This window comes from Agelaius phoeniceus, chromosome 14 (assembly GCF_051311805.1).
Source record: "Agelaius phoeniceus isolate bAgePho1 chromosome 14, bAgePho1.hap1, whole genome shotgun sequence".
Lineage (NCBI taxonomy): Eukaryota > Metazoa > Chordata > Aves > Passeriformes > Icteridae > Agelaius > Agelaius phoeniceus.
In genome coordinates this window covers 2,148,065-2,165,761 of record NC_135278.1, presented here as the reverse complement: position 1 = coordinate 2,165,761, position 17,697 = coordinate 2,148,065, and the positions used below count along the sequence as shown (strand labels likewise).

Genomic DNA, 17,697 nt, shown 5'->3' with positions numbered 1-17,697 from the left:
ATGCAGCAGGACGGGCAGGAACGGGCAGAGGCTGAGCTGCAGGAGGGGCTGGGCACCTTCCAGGAGGGGCTGGGCCCGGCGGAGGCCATGGCTGTGCTGGCGCTGCTGGAGGAGCACGAGGAGCCCCTGCTGAGCCGCTCCGTGGCCTTTGCTGAGCACCTGGATCGGGAGCTGCGGGAGCTGGAGGAGGTAACGGAGCCATGGAGGGGCCTGGAAGGAGGGGCTGAGTCTCTGGGCATCAGCTGCTCTGGGAGAAATTCCGGGAGGAAAGGGAAGGGGAATGGGAAATTCAGGGAAGTTCAGGGAAGGGAAGTTCTGGGAAGGTTCTGGGAAGGTTCAGGAAAGGTTCCAGAAGGGAAGGTTCAGGAAGGTTCAGGAAGGTTTGGGAAGGGAAGGTTTGGGAAGGTTTGGGAAGGGAAGGTTTGGGAAGGTTTGGGAAGGTTTGGGAAGGGAAGGGTCTGACTGTGGGGTGCTCTGGGGCTGGCTGAGGAAGGGGAAGGGACAAAAGGTGTCCCTACAGAAGGAACAGCAGGATTCAGGGAGTGTGAAAAGGGGAGAAAAATGAAACAGAGCTGGAAGGAGATTGAAAAGGAAAATATAAACCAGTAGGAAGGGCCAGTGAAAAAGGCACAGGATATTTCCAGAATTCCTGGTGAGGATGGGGAAGCCCTGGCACAGGGTGCCCAGAGCAGCTGCGGCTGCCCCTGGATCCCTGGAAGTGTCCAAGGCCAGGTTGGATGGGGCTTGGGGCAGCCTGGGATGGTGGGAGGTGTTGGAACAAAATGGGCTTTAAGGTCCCTCCTGTCCCAAACCGTTCCAGGATTCTGTGGTTTTCCATGGATTTGGAAGGGAAAGGAGGAAATGAAACCAAGGAGCTCAAGGGTCCCCTGGAAGAGGATCCTTCAGTATCCCTGGCTCCCACCCCTGGGTGGATGGAACTGGATGGGCTTTAAGGTCCTTTCCAACCCCAACCATTCCATGGCTTTTGACTACTGAGCTTTACTGACTCCATTGGGGTTGCTGTGATTTATTGCATTTCTGCAGAGGAAATTTCTCCTTTAAGTGCTGGAACAAAAAACCTAGGAAAGCTGCTTTGAGCACTTATCTTCTGCTAAAATATCTGGGATTTTATGGTTGGTAGCCAAGGAAAAGGGGAAAAAATAAGCCAAAGGAAATATCTTAAACCATACAAGAAACCACAAACCCTAAATCGAACCTCCTTTAGCTGCAGAGTCTGCTGTATTCCCATATATGATTTATTACACTTGGAAGTTAATCTGGAAGCCCAAACTCCTGAGGTTTGTTCCTGCCAGCTCCTGGCAAGGAATTCAGGCACTTTTTGACTGTTCCCAGCTGTAAAACACCCTGGGAGAGCAACAAATACATCTTTATTAAGTTTTTTGAGATGAAAGGCACCGTTGAATACATTATTTTAATGCCCTCTAATGAATAAATGTGACTTCCCTCTAATACAAATTAATTAATGAACATTTCCATTTCCGAGCCTTAATCTCCAATATTAAATGTTATTAATCCCAGCAAGTTAGACCAGCACATGCATCCATTTCAATGTTTTCCCCACATCCCAGTGATAGCACCTTGGCTTTCTCTCCCATATTAATCACCCTCCTCTAACCCAGCTGTTCTGGGAATCACAGAAATCCCTGCACTGGCAGCAAGGAAAAGTTGATTTCTCCAAAGGGCAGGACAGCACGGCCGGGACACCGGGAGGCCAAAGGCTCTGATTTGGACATTGATATTCCTGCAGAATTCCAGGATCCCAGCACATGTGGAACTGCAGGCAGCTCCCAGCAGCTCTGTGCTGTGGCTGGATTTTATTCCTGTTCCTGGAGCCTCTGGAGAGCCCCTTCCCACAGCCCTGTCCCATCAATGTCACCGGGGATGCTCCCTGGGGTGACAGCCTGAAGGACTGGCAGGGACAGGCGTGGGGGAGGCTTCTGGCTCTAATTAAAGAGCAATTAATAAATGGGAAACTCTGGGCAGAGCTGGTGGGATGGGATGGGGTCCCTGGGCGTGGCAGGGAAGCAGAATTTGGAGCATGGCTGGTGCTTTTGGAGATGAGTGTCCATGGTTAGAGAGGATGGGAGAGCTGGGGGTGTCCACCTGGAGAGGGGAGCCCTTGTAGGGCCTGAAGGGGCTCCAGGAGAGCTGCAGAGGGACTGGGGACAAGGGATGGAGGGACAGGACACAGGGAATGGCTCCCACTGCCAGAGGGCAGGGATGGATGGGATATTGGGAATTGGGAATTGTTCCCTGGCAGGGTGGGCAGGCCCTGGCACAGGTGCCCAGAGCAGCTGGGGCTGCCCCTGGATCCCTGGCAGTGCCCAAGGCCAGGCTGGACACTGGGGCTGGGAGCAGCCTGGGACAGTGGGAGGTGTCCCTGCCCATGGGGTGGAATGGGAAGAGCTTTAAGGTCCCTTCCCACTCCAAACCAGACTGGGATTCTCTGAAATCATGTGGGGTGGACACTCAGGTGCTCAGGGGACTCCACCACTTGTGGAGGGGAGGGTTGGACACTCCCTGCAGTGACACCTTCCCAGGGCACACATCCAGCAGGGCTTGGTGGCCTCTCTGGACCGACGGAGATTTTTCTGCTCATGGCCAGATTTTCCTGGACACTCCCCAGGAATTTGCTTGCTGGGGCAGCTGGAAGTGCCCTGAGGGGACGCCTTGCCCAGGGCAGGGTTCTGTGTGCCCTGGCTTTGGGGACATGCAGGTGGCATTTGGCCAAGGTGGGACAGTGGCACTTCCACCAACATCCTGCGGGTCACAGCGACACGGTCCCTGCCGTGCCTCAGGAGAGTGAGGGACAGGACATTGGAGCCCAGCATGGTGACACATCCCTGCCAAGCTCTGAATCCCTCTGCCCCTGCTTCCCACAGGCCAACCTCCACGCCATCCTCTCCTCGGAGCAGCAGCTGGCCCAGCTGATGGGCGCCCTTGACGAGGCCCTGGCCGAGGTGGGCAGGGTGGAGGAGACCCTGCAGGTGTGTGAGGAGCTGCTGGGGGCTGTGAGGCAGCAGATGGATCACATCCACCGGGAGAGCTCCCTGCTGCACCGCCTGGCCTCCAACAGGAGCAGGCTGATGGATGAGATCCTGTTCCTCACGGTGCGTGGGCTTGCCAGGACATTAATCTTCAGCTGGTGAATCTGCTGGGAAAAACTTCCAGGGAATTTTAAACACTGAGAGCTCTGGTTGTCTGAAAGGGCTGTGGAGCTCCTCTGGCTGGGAAATGGGGATGGTGCTGCAAGGTGAGGATGGACAGAGAAGAGCTGGGATGTGCAGGACCCTCACCATGGCCCAGAGGGGTCTCTGAAAGGCCTTTTCCAGGGCAGGACTAGGAATGACAAAGCTGATTAAATAATCATGACCTGGGAATACAAAACCAACAATTAATGAACTAATCAATTAATTAGAGGCAGAGCTTGCAACACCAGGCCTTCCTCGGGCACCACTGCAGCTGTTCCTGAGTTGAACACTGGTTTTCATGGGGACTTCCATGGATTTCCTGATGGACACAGCAGCTGCTGCTGAGGGCAGCACTGGGCAGTCCCAGCCAGCAGAATTCCCAGTGGGATGGGAAGGGAAGGGAAGGGAAGGGAAGGGAAGGGAAGCAATGGGAGGGATGAGGGGCTGGGAAGGGATGGGATGGGAGGGGATGGAAAGGGATGGGAAGGGATGCAATGGCAGTGATGAGGGGCTGGCTGTGTGTGAGCTGTGCTCTGTGCGTGAGCCGTGCTCTGTGGCTGTGTGTGAGCTGTGTTTGGCTGTGTTTAGCTGTGTTAGGCTGTGTTTAGCTGTGTTAGCTGTGTTTGTCTGTGTTAGCTGTGTTTAGCTGTCCTCTCTGGCTGTGTTTAGCTGTGCTCTCTGGCTGTGTTTAGCTGTGTTAGCTGTGTTAGGCTGTGTTAGGCTGTGTTTAGCTGTGTTAGGCTGTGTTTAGCTGTGTTTAGCTGTGCTCTGGCTGTGTTTAGCTGTGTTTAGCTGTGTTTGGCTGTGTTTAGCTGTGCTCTGGCTGTGTTTAGCTGTGTTAGGCTGTGTTTAGCTGTCCTCTCTGGCTGTGTTTAGATGTGCCCTGGCTGTGTTTAGCTGTGCTCTGGCTGTGTTGGGCTGTGTTTGGCTGTGTTTAGCTGTGTTAGGCTGTGTTTAGCTGTGTTTAGCTGTGCCCTGGCTGTGTTTAGCTGTGTTAGGCTGTGTTTAGCTGTGTTTAGCTGTGCCCTGGCTGTGTTGCAGAGCCAGCTGCAGCTGAGCAGGGATCACTGTGCTGCCCTGAGCCGGGTGGATCTGTCCAGCCCCGCGGCCATCGGAGCCTGCACGGCTGCAGCGCAGGCTCTGTCCTCCTGCCTGGACCTCCCCATCCACCCCTGTGAGTAGGAGCAGGGATTCCTCCCACGGGATCTCCCTGCCAGGGGCGGGCACCTCGTGGAGCTCGGAAAGGAGCTGGGGAAGCTGTGGTTGGAAATCCTGGCTGGTGCTGTCTGTGGAAAACAGCAGCTCATTGTGGCAGGATGGGGCAGTTTCTGGATCCCTGGAAGTGTGCAGGGACTTGATCCTGGCAGGAAATCCCAAGTTTTCCTTGTGGTCACACTGGGCGTGTCTCCTTGGCTGAGGCTGGACTCATGGATTATTTTTATTTTTTATTTTCCACTCTTTGTCTGTATTTCCTTGGTACCACAGGAAAGCTTTTGCCCCTTTTGGATTTATCTCAGGACTTCTTCCTGAGTTCCCAGTTTTCTGAGGGGTGTGGGTCTGCAGCTCCCCCAGATCCCCCCAAATCCCAAAATATCCTTTTTCCCCCCAAGGTTACCGGAAGCTGCAGGCAGTGGCTGAGCAGCTGATCCTGTTTGAAACCCTCAAGCAGAACTTTGAGAGCTCCTTCATCAGCCACATCACCAACATCTTCGAGCTGCAGGTGGGCTCCACTCTTCATGGCAGCCTGAAATCCTGGGAAATTGGAATATTCTGGGGAGGTTGGGCCAGTGGTGCAGGAGATGCTGCTGTGACAGGATTGTCCCAAATTGTCTCTCCAAAGAGATCCTCACACACACCTTCCCTTTGTCATTGTCCCTCAGTCCTCAGGTTAATTTTCCAGGGATGTAGGAGCAATCCATGTTCCCAAAATCCCTCTGGTGGCATTCCTTAAATCCTCAGGCCTGGAGATTTTTTGTTGGGGTTTTCTTATTTTATTTTGGGGGTTGTTAATCTGTTTGTAACCTAAAATCCCAGGGTAAACCCCAATCCTGTGATCCTTTGATTAACACCTTCCAGCACTGATCTGGCTGTTTAAATGATTTGATGGACAAGACCCCTGTGGGCAGCAATCCCAGAGATCTCCTTCTGTGGAAAGGAGCAATTCCCAAATCCTTACTTCTTTAAATCCTTAGTGTTCAGTTCCAAGTAGCAGTTCTGAGAAGGGAGCTGGGAAGGAGCTGTGGGATTGCCATCCTTGGAGATTTGCAGACCTTGGCTGGGCACATCCCTGAGCAAACTTTTCCATCTGGATCTGCTCTGAACCTGCCCCACTCCAATCCCACCTGCACAGCTCTGCAGGTGCAGTGTCCCAGCAGATTTTCAAGGCTGTTTTATGTGGATTTTTTCTGTCATTTCTCTCCCTTCAGGGCAATTCCCAGGCCCCTGCTCTTGGTGCCCCCACTGGCACCGTGGCTGCCCCAAGCCACAGACCCCACCACGAGGAGCTGCTGCCCTACGCCCCCCTGATGGCCTGGCTGAGGAGCACCAACCCTGCTCTGTTCTGGGACCTCCCCAAGGTAGGGCTGAGACCCTCAGCAAGCACTGCAAACCTTCCCTGGGGCAGCCAGCTCCAGCTGGGAGTTCCTGGTGGGACCTGGCTCTCACCTGAGCTTCCAGAGCTTCTGGGGATGTCCAGCCAGCCTGGAGCTCTGTGCCCAACAGGAAACTGGGGGATGCCAGGGTTGTGCTGAAGTGAAAGGTCTGTAATGCCCAGATTTGGACTTTTTGCTCTTACCTGGCCTTTCCTCCCCATTCCAGGTGTATTCCCAGAACCTTGGCAGGCTCTACGAACGGGAAATCAGAGCTCTTTTTGAGCAGGCCAAGATGTCCCTGTCAGGAAGAAGAAAAGGAAGTGAGTGGTTCAAAATGTGCCCTCGGTGCTGCTGGGCAGGGTTTGGCACCCAGGGATGGTGACAGTCACCTCCAGCACAGGTGGCTTCCCAGGCTTGCTCCAGGGCTTTGTTTCCTGGCTCTGCAGGTGGCAGGGAGGGAAAAGCCAGCCCTGCTCCACACCAGGCAGTGCTGGGGAGAGCCTCAGCCCCGTGAATTCCCCACTTTTGTTCAGCTGCTCCTCAGAGCTGGAGCTTTGTGTCCTTCCCTGTGCAGGGCTCAGGAATGACAGAGTGGTGGCTGGGATCGTGTTCCAGGCAGCCACAGGAGAGAGAGGGGGATGTAGAAAAGCCTGGAAAACAAAACCTGTTGTCAGCTCCCTTCTCCCTGGCTCTTAAAGATACCCACTCCACCATTACCTCCTGAAAAACCCCACCAGGTTTTCCCTTCCCTTGCATGCACCTGCTCCAGGGGCTGGAGCTCCTCTCCTGTGAGGCCACGCTGAGGGATCTGGGGCTGTTCAGCCTGGAGAAGGCTCCAGGAAGAACCTGTAAATCCCTCATCCCTGGAAATGTTCCAGACCATGTCAGACAGGCTTGGAGCAAGCTGGGATAGTGAGTGGAAGGTGTCCCTGCTGGTAGCAGGGTGGAATGAGGTGATTTTTTGGTCACCCCCAGCCCAAAGCATTCTGTGATTTTAGGATTCTCTAAAGCCTGGTCCATCTTTCATGCAAAATTCCCCAGACACTTTCCCCTGCAGGGGGAAGCCTGTCCCAGGAGACAGAGGGAATTCACAGCACTGTTTATGGAATGATTTCACAGTGAGCTAACTGCCAGGCCCTGCTGTCCCAAGGTGCTCATTTCCACCAAAATCGCTGGGTCTGACTCAAAATATTCCAGTCAGGTGTTTCTGAAGATAAAAAGAGAAACTGATCTGTCTCCTCTGGAAATTTTTTATGGCCCACAAGTCACATTTTCCCTCATCAAAACAAAGGGCTGTAATGGAAATTTCCAGGCCAGTTTGGCCCAGTTTGAAGGTCAGCCTGGTGTGTTTTGTTCATCAGAGTCAGCACTTCCAGCTCTGCACTTCCTTCAGCACCAGTGTCCAGATCCCAAGCCAGGGGATGAAGCTGAAGGAAGGGAATGGGGTTGGTGGCTCCCACTTTTGGGGTTCCTCACACCAAAAACATCCCCACCACCAGCTCCTCCTGCCCAGCATCACTGCCCCTGGGAAAGACACTCAGCTGCTGGGAAAACAGGGGACCTCAAACCCTGGGATCAAAGCAGGATGGGCAGTGCTCACACAAATACCTGCACAGCAGTCCGGGGGAAAAAGGAGGAAAATTTCACCTAAATAGTCCTAATGGCACCTAAATGGGCACTACTGGGCCATTTATGGGAATAAAGTTGTTAAATTAAACAACAGGTGGTGCAGGGCGTGGGTGGCAGCCAGTCTGCCCCATCCCCTTCCATAAACATTAAACTGGGATTTCCTTCCAGTATTTTATCCATCTTTAAATCCTACACGAGTCTGTAAACCAGGAGGGATTAAACCCCAGGGGAAAACCCTTGGAAGGCTACAAGGTGTTCCTGCTCCAGTAGAAATCAGCCCAAAGTGTCTGCCCAGCACTGGGGCTGCTCCACGGGCAGGACAGGGTGAATTTTGTTGTCCTGGGATGTCCCCACTCTGCTCCAGAGGGTGAGGACAGGTCTGGGACAGGCAGGAAGCCCAGGGGCTGTTCAGCCCATCCTTGATGTGAGCAGAGCATTAGAACAACCTCACAGTTCGTGAGAAAAGGGGGAATTTTTAGCAATTTGTGCCCACAGAGGTGGCACCTTCCCCGGGGCTGGCGGCGTCCCAGGCGAGCTCCCTGTGCCGTCTCTGCAGCAGAGCAGGGGCACAGCATCCCCCTCCTCTGCAGGGCAAGGTGACCCCTTCCCAGCCCCGGGACAGGCCAGAATTCCCGGGGTGGCTCTCCAGGGTGCTGCACACGCTGCAGGAGGCGGCCCCAGGGCTGTCCCTGCTCCCGGAGCCTCCTCCTGCAGCTGCAATGTTCCTGCAGAGCTGGCTGACCCAGCCGGGAGGGTTTGCAGGGCAGCTCTGCCTCTGCTGAACTTGTGCAGGAACCTCAGCCAAGGTCCTTCCTGCTCATGGATGGAGGCCGGGCTGTGAGGAAACCTGCCCAAAAACTTCCCTCATCCCTGCCCCAAAACTTCCCTTATCCCTGCCCAAAAACTTCCCTCATCCCTTCCCCAAAACTTCCCTCATTCCTACCCCAAAACCCCCCTCATCCCTGCTGGAAAATATCCCTCATCCCTGCCCCAAACACCCCTCATCCCTGCCCCAAAACATCCCTCATCCCTGCTGGAAAAAATCGCTCATCCCTGCCCCAAAACATCCCTCATCCCTGCCCCAAAACATTCCTCTTCCCTGCCCCAAAACATCTCTCATCCCTGCTGGAAAATATCCCTCATCCTGCTGTCAAAAATCCCTTATCCCTGCCCCAAAACATCCTTCATTCCTGCCCCAAAACATTCCTCATCCTGCTGTCAAACACCCCTCATCCCTGCCCCAAAACATCCCTTATCCTGCTGTCAAACTCCCCTCATCCCTGCTGTAAAATATTCCAGTCCAGGTCTCCAGGCCATTTCTTTTGTCCTGATTATCCCAGTAAATTTTTTGGGTTGATTCCCTGCCCTCATAAAAGATTTTATTTATGGCACCACCTGCTGATTTCTTGCCTTATGTGACAGGAGAGTGAGTTAAGAAGGCAACCTCGAGCTGTTTATAATTAATTAGGGGCCAGTAATTAAGTCCTTTCTCATTTTGCCATTCCATTTTCTGCAGGCTTGTTAAATTCCATTTGCTGTTGGAGGATTTATTTTTTCCTGGTTTTGCCACTTTCCAGCTGGTGAAATTATAATGAAATGGTGAGGAAAAGGCCGGGAAGCAGCTCCTTAATTTAGTCCTGGTTTTAGCAAGGCTGAGGTCGTGAGCAGGGCTGGCTCATCCCTCATCCCTGCTGAGCATGGAGCTCCCAAATCCTTCCCAAAAGGAAAACCCTTCAGGGAGTGTCTCATGTAGAAATATTTGAGTTACTGTGATTGACGGAGAGGTGACCTGACTCCCCCAGAACCTTTGGAATAGGGGAATGATTCCTATTTCTGGAAATAATTAGGAAATAATCTGGATGTTTCCCCACTGATTCCTTTCAGGGAGTAGAAAAATATTTTTTAAACATATCTTTCAAAGGATTCTTTTCAACTTTTCCACTCAGGCCAAGCCCCCAGTGCTAAAACTGCCAATGTTGGAGAAATATTTTTATTTCCAGGTGAAAGATTTTAATTTTAAAAGGGCATTTTTTGAGAAAAAGCCATTCCCACCTCCCCTGGATATTTTTTTATGGCAATTTACAATCAAAATTAAGCACCAAACAATTTTCCTGAGGCTTTTGCAGGTTTTTGTGCTGATCTCTTCTCTTATCCCCTGGGATTTTCACCAACCCAGCTGTCAGGAGTAAGCACAAGGCAGCAAAGGGATAAACACCTCAATCAGTGAAATCAAAAGGCAGTTTAATGAAACAAAAATTATGAAAAAGAGGGAGAAACAAGTGAGAAGGCAGAGAAAAAAATGGGAATTTCATCTGCATCTCCCATTTATCTGAATGCAACTGGAAAAGATCAATTCATGTATGAGGTCAGACATAAAAAGAGACATTTAGGACTTTAACTATCCGTGACTCCAGGAGCTGGAGAGTCCCAGAGGGAGGAGGTTTCTGACATCCCCCACCTGTGCAGGTCTGCAGGAAACGTGGGAGAAGCCAGCAGGGATCAGGCAGCCCCGGTGGAGCCTCCCCTGGAGCAGGGACAGGCAGGAGGACGCCCTGGCCAGGGGCAGCATGCGCAGGGTAAGGAGCTGAGGGCTCCCCAGGGGTTCCTTGTCCCTCCCTGGGCAGAGCCTGAGGCGCTCCCTGTGCTCCCCACGTCCCCTCAGTGGACACGGAGCTGCTCCGGTGTCCCCGGTGAGTCCCACAGGGTTCCCAGACCCTGGGTGTTTCTCAGCAGGTGTTGGAGCAGGTGCTGAGCGAGCTGCAGCCCCTCTGCACCTCGGAGCAGCAATTCCTGCAGGAATTCTTCTGCCTCGGCTGTGACTCCGTGGAGCTGGAGGTGAGGGTGAGCACTGTGCCCTCTCCAGGCCCATTTCCCAGCCTGGCTCATCCGTGGGGTACCTGGGCTCTCCTGGGCTCCCATCCTCCAGGAACCAGCAGTGGGGATGCTTAAGAGGAGAATGAAATGGAATTTAATTCACAGCTCCAGGAAAACCAGGGGTCTCCAAGCATTAAACAAGAGGCAGCAGAAATAAATCCAGAGCTCATTTTCCTGGCTGAGGGAGAGCAGACAAATCATCATTTGGTGGGTTTAGGTGGGATATTGGGGAGGAATTCCTCCCTGTGAGGGTGGGGAGGTGCTGGGATAGAATTCCCAGAGCAGCTGTGGCTGTCCTTGGATCCCTGGAAGTGTCCAAGGCCAAGGTTGGACAGAGCCTGGAGCCACGTGGGACAGTGGAAGGGGTCCCTGCCCAGGGCAGGGTGTTTGGGGTCCATCCCAAACCACTCTGGGGTCCTTTGATAATTTCCACTCTAATCTTTTTTCAGGGATCTGCCACTAAGGCAGGAGAGCCCACGGCACCTCCAGAGGACCCTCCTTGCACCAAGAGCCAGAGCCAGTATGTGGGGGCAGGGATACCCTGAGTCCCCTGACAGGACACAGGCTGAAGTGTCCCCTCCCAGTTAATTCCTGACCTTTCCCATGGTTTGGTTTGGTTTTCAAGGCCCAAAGAAGCCACAGCCCAACTGCTGAGTGAGATCTTCAGCTGCCTGGAGCCAGAGCTGAGGGCATTTCTGGATGTCTGCAGCAAGGTTCAGCCCCTGGGCTGCCTGCAGGTCCTGGTGACCCTGAGTGACTCCGTGCTGGGGACCCGGGGCCCTTCCTCAGCTCCCCCCTCGTCCTTCCTCCACACCCTCCTGGGGAATGTGCTGCTCCTGGCCAAGAGCAACTTCAACAAATGCATCGTGAGTGTCCATGGTGGGAGGGAGCCCAACATACCTGAGGGATGTTTGACCTCTTCCAAAACCTTCCAAACAGAACCATGGAGGCTGGAGACCTCCACCATCACTGAGTCCCAGCTGTGCCTGATCCCCAGCTTGTCCCCAGCCCAGAGCTCTGAGTGCCACATCCAGGTGTTCCTTGGACACCTCCAGGGATGGGGACCCCAAAGCTCCCTGAGCAATGGTACAGCTCCATGTCAGCCTCCAACAGGGGGTGTCACATCCCTTGGCATTGCAGAAGGCATTGTCAATGGCAAAGCCCTCCCAAACCCAGTTCCTTGCCTTGTTTCCTGGCCTGTGCTCCTCCAACGAGGCCAGATCTGATGGTGCCACCTCTGTGTCATTCTCAGGGGACCTTGTGCAAGGAGATGGAGGAGGCCAAGCCTGCCAGCAGGACCAGAGGGGGGATCCTGCCCAGTGTCAGCCGCTTCCAGGAGCTGGTGGCCCTCTCTGAGGAGGTGCTCCAGACATCCCAGCGCCGGGGGGAGCTGGACAGGGCCCAGCTCAGGCTGGCCAGCAGCATCTTCAGCAGCAGTGAGTGCCAAGGCTGGGTGCTCTGGGCAGGAAATGTCCCCCTGCAGCTGCAGGAGTGACCAGCTGGGCCACCAGGGCAGGGAGAGCTGCCTGTCCCTGGCACTGAAATCTCTCTGCACATTCCAGGTGTGGCAGGGTGGGAGCTGCCTGTCCCCTGAGCCTGCACCTCAAACCCCTTTCCCTGAGCAAGGTCCTGGGAGCACCAGGCAAATTCTGGGTGCTTTGTCACAGGGGGATGGCCCCAGGGGGGTGACAGGGCTCAGCTTACACACAAGGCTCAGCTTTGGATCCAGTTCCAACATCTCCTGCCCCACTGTGGAGGGAGAGCTCCTCACAGATCAGTCTCCTCTTACAAGGTCTTGGGAGCCAGAAAAACTCCCCCAAAACCACCAAGGTGTGTTGGTAGGGAGAGAGGGGTTGGGAGAGTGGGGTGGGGAGCTTCCCGTAGATCCCTGTGTTGTCCCAGCTGGAGCCTTCAGCTTCCTGTCCATGGAAATATCCTGTTTTCCTGCCTGGAGAGGACCCGAGGGGCTGCAGAATTCCCAGCTCTGACCACAGATCAGGAGGTGGTGCAGAGGGGCAGCTCCCACCTGTGGGTGAGCCTGGGGTGACCCATAAATCCATGGACATGGACAACAATCCATGGACCATGCCAGGCTGCAGGAATGTTGGCAGGGAAGCAGGTCAGGCAGGGAATCATGGACAGGGATCAGGATTTGTGTTATAATGACTCCCTCTGAGGTCAGATGGTTCAAATGAGCCATCCCAAAGGCACATCCCTCCTGAGAGCCTGCAGAGGCTTCTCTCCACACCTGACTCCCTCCTTCCCTCCCAGTCAGCAGCCTCTCCTCAGCCAACCTGAAGGTGAACACAGATATGGTGATGATGGAAAATTTCCACCACATCCACAAGTTCCTGTGCCAAAGGAACATCCCCTGCCTGGAGGGCAAGAAAAGAGAAGCCAAGCAAAGGTGCAGGGAGCACATGGAGAAATACATCACCACTTATGTGGGCCAGCCCCTGGAGAGCCTCAAGGTGAGCACAGGACCCTGGCCTGGGCCTCCAAGGGCTCCTCCCAAAACTCTGGACTAACTGGTGTTCAAATCTCCCTGCCCTGGATCCAGTCTGGGATTATGTTACTTTGCTGTCACAGGATATGAGAGCACCTGGATTTCATTCTGCTCAGGGATTCCCAAAATCCTGGCATGGCCTCCTCCAGCTCTCCCTGTTTGAGCACAGACACCAAGGGAAGGTGCAAAGGGGTGTGAATAGTGCAGGAGCCCATTCCTGTTTCTTGGGAACAATTTGTACATTTAGGAACTCTAATTCCTTAGGATTTAGGGTATTTCTCCACAGCAAAATTGCAGCAGGAATAGCCCAAAAGATTCTTGGGCTGTATGAAGAGACAGGAGGATGAAGGAAGGGATTATTCCCTTGTCTTACAGCAGATATGGAATGCCCTGTCCAGTGCTCCCTTCCCTGACCACTGCTGGGTCTGGCTGTGCAGTCCCACCTCAGCAGCACCACAGAATCCCAGGCTGGAAGGGATCCCAAAGGATCACCCAGTGCAAACTTCACTGCTTGGATGAGATTCTGTAGCTCCCTGTCCAGTCCCATCCCGAAAGCTCCAGTGGTGGGACTCCATCACACCCCTGGGCAGGTGTGATTGACCATCCCAGCTTGTTCTCACTGGAAAAGTTCCTGATATCCAGACAATGTGCTCAGCCCTCCCTTCCCCAGGGAAGCCTTTCCCAGTCCCTCTTCTGACAATCCAAACCAGGTGTGGGTTTTTTCATTTTCCTGCTGCCTTGTCCTCATGCCCGTTTCCAAATGGTGAACCAAGATATGGGGGGCAGAATTCCAAAGCATTGCTGGGGAGCTTGTTCCCAGTTTGCTCCCAGTTTGCTCCCAGTTTGTTCCCAGTTTGTTCCCAATTGCTCCCAGTTTTCTCCCAGTTTGTTCCCAGTTTATTCCCAGTTTGTTCCAAGTTTGTTTGCAGTTTGCTCCCAGTTTGCTTCCAGTTTGTTCCCAGCTTGCTCCCAGTTTGTTCCATTTGTTCCCAGTTTTCTCCCAGTTTGTTCCCAGTTTTTTCCCAATTTTCTCCCAGTTTGCTCCCAGTTTTCTCCCAGTTTATTCCCAGTTTATTCCCAGTTTATTCCCAGTTTGCTCCCAGTTTTTCCCAGTTTTTTCCCAGTTTGCTCCCAGTTTGTTCCCATCCCCATTCCGGTTGCGTGCCGACATCTGGCAGATCCCAGCTCTTTTTTCACAGCTGCCTGGGCTGATCCATCCAACACTTCCCAAGTGGCTGCTTTGTTAACTGAGCTAAGAGCATCTGGCTCTGCTAACTCAAACAGACATTCCCTCCTTCCCGAGGCTGCAGCTCTTCCGCTCCTTCCCTCTCCCTAAAATGTCTCGCAGATGGAGCTCAGCTGGAATTATTTATGGGACCTGTTACTTCCAATTTGTTTCCAGTCCTTGCTGTCAAACATTTGTTGGCTTGGCTGGAAAATCAGTTCTGTGTCTTGTGCTACCTGAGCTCTGCTATGGCTTCAAACCCTCCCTTTCCCAAGGGAAAAGATCATTTTATTGCTCACAACAAAGTGAGTGGGATATGAGAGCACCTGAAAATCCTGGCATGGCCTTCTCCAGCTCTCACAGTTTCTCTTCACCAAGAGGAGGTGCAAAGAGGTGTAAATATTGCAGAGGCCAATTCCTGGTTCTTGGAAACAGTTCATACATTTGGGAACTCAAAATCCTTGGGATTTAGGGTATTTCTCCACAGCCAAGTTGCGGCAGGAATAGCCAAACAGATTCTTGGGCTGTATGAAGTGACAGGAGGATGAAGGAAGGGATTATTCCCTTGTTTTACAGCAGATGTGGAGTGTCCTGTCCAGCTCTGGCACAGATGTCAGGAGAACTGAGAAAATTCAGGTTTTGCTTTACACCTCTGCACATTCTGGGACCCCCCTTCCCCACCTCTGGCTCCAGACCCTCTGTGGGGAGAAAATTGGGGGGAGCACCAAGGAACCGGAGGGATTTTCCAGCAGTCCCATTGCTCCATGGGCCTGCAACCCTTAGGGATGCTTCTTGTTGAGCAGGGAGGGGAGAGAACCATGAAATTCCCTATGTTCTGCTTTCCTGGAGGATAAAAATCTCCAGCACTGCATTAAACATCCTTAAATTCTTCATTTCAACTGAATTAGACATGGGAACTGAGGGCAGCACTCAGGTGTTAGCCCTGGTGCAGGAATCCACCTTGGGATGGCTCCTCATGGAATGTCTCCTTCCCTTCCCTTCCCTTCCCTTCCCTTCCCTTCCCTTCCCTTCCCTTCCCTTCCCTTCCCTTCCCTTCCCTTCCCTTCCCTTCCCTTCCCTTCCCTTCCCTTCCCTTCCCTTCCCTTCCCTTCCCTTCCCTTCCCTTCCCTTCCCTTCCCTTCCCTTCCCTTCCCTTCCCAGAATTTCTTCGAGGGGGTCAAAGCCCGCCTGGCTCAGGGGGTGAAGGAAGAGGAGCTCAGCTTCCAGCTGGCCTACAGCAAGCAGGAACTGCGGAAAGTCATCGAAAAATATCCTGGCAAGGAAGTCAAAAGGGCCCTGGAGACCCTCTACAGGACAATCCACAAACATCTGTCCCCTGAGGAAAATCTGCTGCCGGTAACCGGAGTGGGATGGTTGGGGTTCAGGACTGCACTGCCTGGATGGCTGCAGGGGCAGGGGAAGGGGCTGAGGTTTGCTTTTCCAGATGGTGGGCAGCCCATGGAGCAGGGTTCTGCTTTTCCAGGTAGTGTGGCAGGCCATGGAGTAGGATTTTTGGTTTTCCAGGTGGTGTGGCAGCCCATGGAGCAGGGTTTTTGGTTTTCCAGGTGGTGTGGCAGCCCATGGAGCAGGGTTTTTGGTTTTCCAGGTGGTGGGCAGCCCATTGAGCAGGGTTTTTGGTTTTCCAGGTGGTGTGGCAGGCCATGGAGCAGGGTTCTGCTTTTCCAGTGGTGTGGCAGGCCATGGGATGGGGTTTTTGGTTTTCCAGGTGGTGTGGCAGGCCATGGAGTAGGATTTTTGGTTTTCCAGGTGGTGTGGCAGGCCATGGAGCAGGGTTTTTGGTTTTCCAGGTGGTGTGGCAGGCCATGGAGTAGGGTTTTTGGTTTTCCAGGTGGTGTGGCAGGCCATGGAGCAGGGATTCATCCGGCAGTACCGAGAGTTTGAGGAGCTCATCCAACGCTGCTATGCAGGAGCAGGGATTGCCCTGGACTTCACCATGGAGGACTTGCTGAGCTACTTCAACTCCATCACCATGGCCAACATGTAGGGAAATCCCTCTCTGGATGTCAGGAGCAGTTCAGGAGTCCTTATCTGCAGCCACTGAGGAGCTGAACACAAAACCATCCCAAGTTGGATATTTGGGTTCCTACCCTGCACTTAATCCTAATCTCCGACCTGTTGGTCCTAGACTAAATCTCTCTTGGGGAAGTGGAGTTGTCAGACACAAACCACAACTTCCCTGCTCCAGGAAACCATTTTGCCATCAGGAAATGACACTCCAGGCCTCAGATTTCCCCTTAAGTGAGCGCTGGTGCCGCAAATACTCAGCAAAACATTCACAATTGAAAAATGTCTTCTCTCCAGGGACTTTCTCCTTTTCTGTGCTCAAATTTCAGTGAGCCTGAGCTAAACCAGAGGTTAAACCATATGGAAACACTCTGAGTGAGAGGTGTTCCCACATCCAGGTATCCCAACAGGCACCGCTGCTCCACGGCTCTCCACTGAAAGTCATCCAGCAGATGAAAGTCCAGAGCTGTAAATATTAATGGATTTATTGCTTTTAGCTCAGATTTACTCACATCTTAACTGGAGTGGAGAAATGTGCAGTTCCAGAGATCCAAACCGATCCTGCAGGGAATTCCTGCTTTTAACCTGTTTTTGTTGGAATCTCCCTACAGCAACTCACCAATATATTGCCATCCTGTAAATGTTGTCTCTGTTTCTTGGGATGATCATGGGGCTCACATGTTGTCTGTCACAAGCTTCTTCCTAAACAACTGAAGACTTTGAACTCCTTGATATTTGCCCCACAGGACAAAGATTATTTTATTTATTTTGCATGTTAGAAAATTATCTTGGAGGCAAGATTCCCTGTGCATTGGCAGGGAGGTGGAAGGCTGCTGTGGCTGCTTGGACAGCCCCTCTTCTCCAGGGAAATCCTGGATTCTTCAGTGAGAGCTTTAAGCCAGCACATAAACCCAACTTCCCCTTGTAAAGGGAAAAATCCAGATTATTTTCCCGGGATTTTTCAAGCAGTTGGCCTTTGGGTCAAGGTCCACCTCTGCAGGGAGCAATGTTTAGAGCTCCTGTTTCCAACCTCCTCATTCCCTCCCTTTGTCCCGTGACGTGGCTGCTCCCAGCAGGAAGGGGATGGTCACAGGAAACCTCCCAGTGCTGCCTTCCCAGCTCTTCGTCCCTCTGCAGGTAACAGAAATTTTGCAGCCCCGTTTCCTTCCAGGTTTTGGCTCAGGGGCTCACCTGGGAGGGGAGGGCAGGAGGTGGCGGCTGTAGGCTGGGACATGAAGCTGCTGCAATTTGGGAGCACCCGAGAGAACTCCTGGGGTGAAGGGATTTGCAGAGGGGTTGAGCCAGGTGGCTCCGAGGTTGTTGAGCACCAAACACAGCAAGGAGGGGCAGGGATCCCTCTGGGTCTGCGGTGGCTCCCCCATAACCAGTGCACAGCCCACTGGGCACAGCCCAGGGCATGCCATGGAAGGGGATAATGGGATCTTGCTCCAAACGGGCTCCTCTGGCTGCAGGGAGCAGACATCCCAGTGAAACTGCACCTGGCTTTACACTGCCCCTGCTCCTGTGCCAGTGGGGCTGGGGGATCTCTCCTCACCAACCACTTCCCATGCAGAATCATGGAATCATTTAGGCTGGAAGAGCCCTCTGAGGTCCTTGAGTCCAACCATCCCCCCT

The 17,697-nt window shown here is 53.3% G+C and overlaps 1 protein-coding gene across 1 annotated transcript; it reads left to right on the top strand.

Moving 5' to 3' along the window:
* On the top strand, window positions 1–16,959 carry LOC129125832 (exocyst complex component 1-like). The gene is made up of 14 exons (XM_077185948.1): window positions 1–189; window positions 2,904–3,131; window positions 4,254–4,386; window positions 4,823–4,932; window positions 5,639–5,788; window positions 6,030–6,123; window positions 9,899–10,008; window positions 10,166–10,267; window positions 10,756–10,826; window positions 10,932–11,172; window positions 11,559–11,742; window positions 12,578–12,777; window positions 15,199–15,393; window positions 15,887–16,959. Exons 1-14 carry the CDS (start codon window positions 1–3, stop codon window positions 16,040–16,042), a joined length of 2,163 nt encoding a protein of 720 aa, XP_077042063.1. The 3' UTR covers window positions 16,043–16,959.
* The last annotated feature ends 738 nt before the right edge of the window (window positions 16,960–17,697 follow it).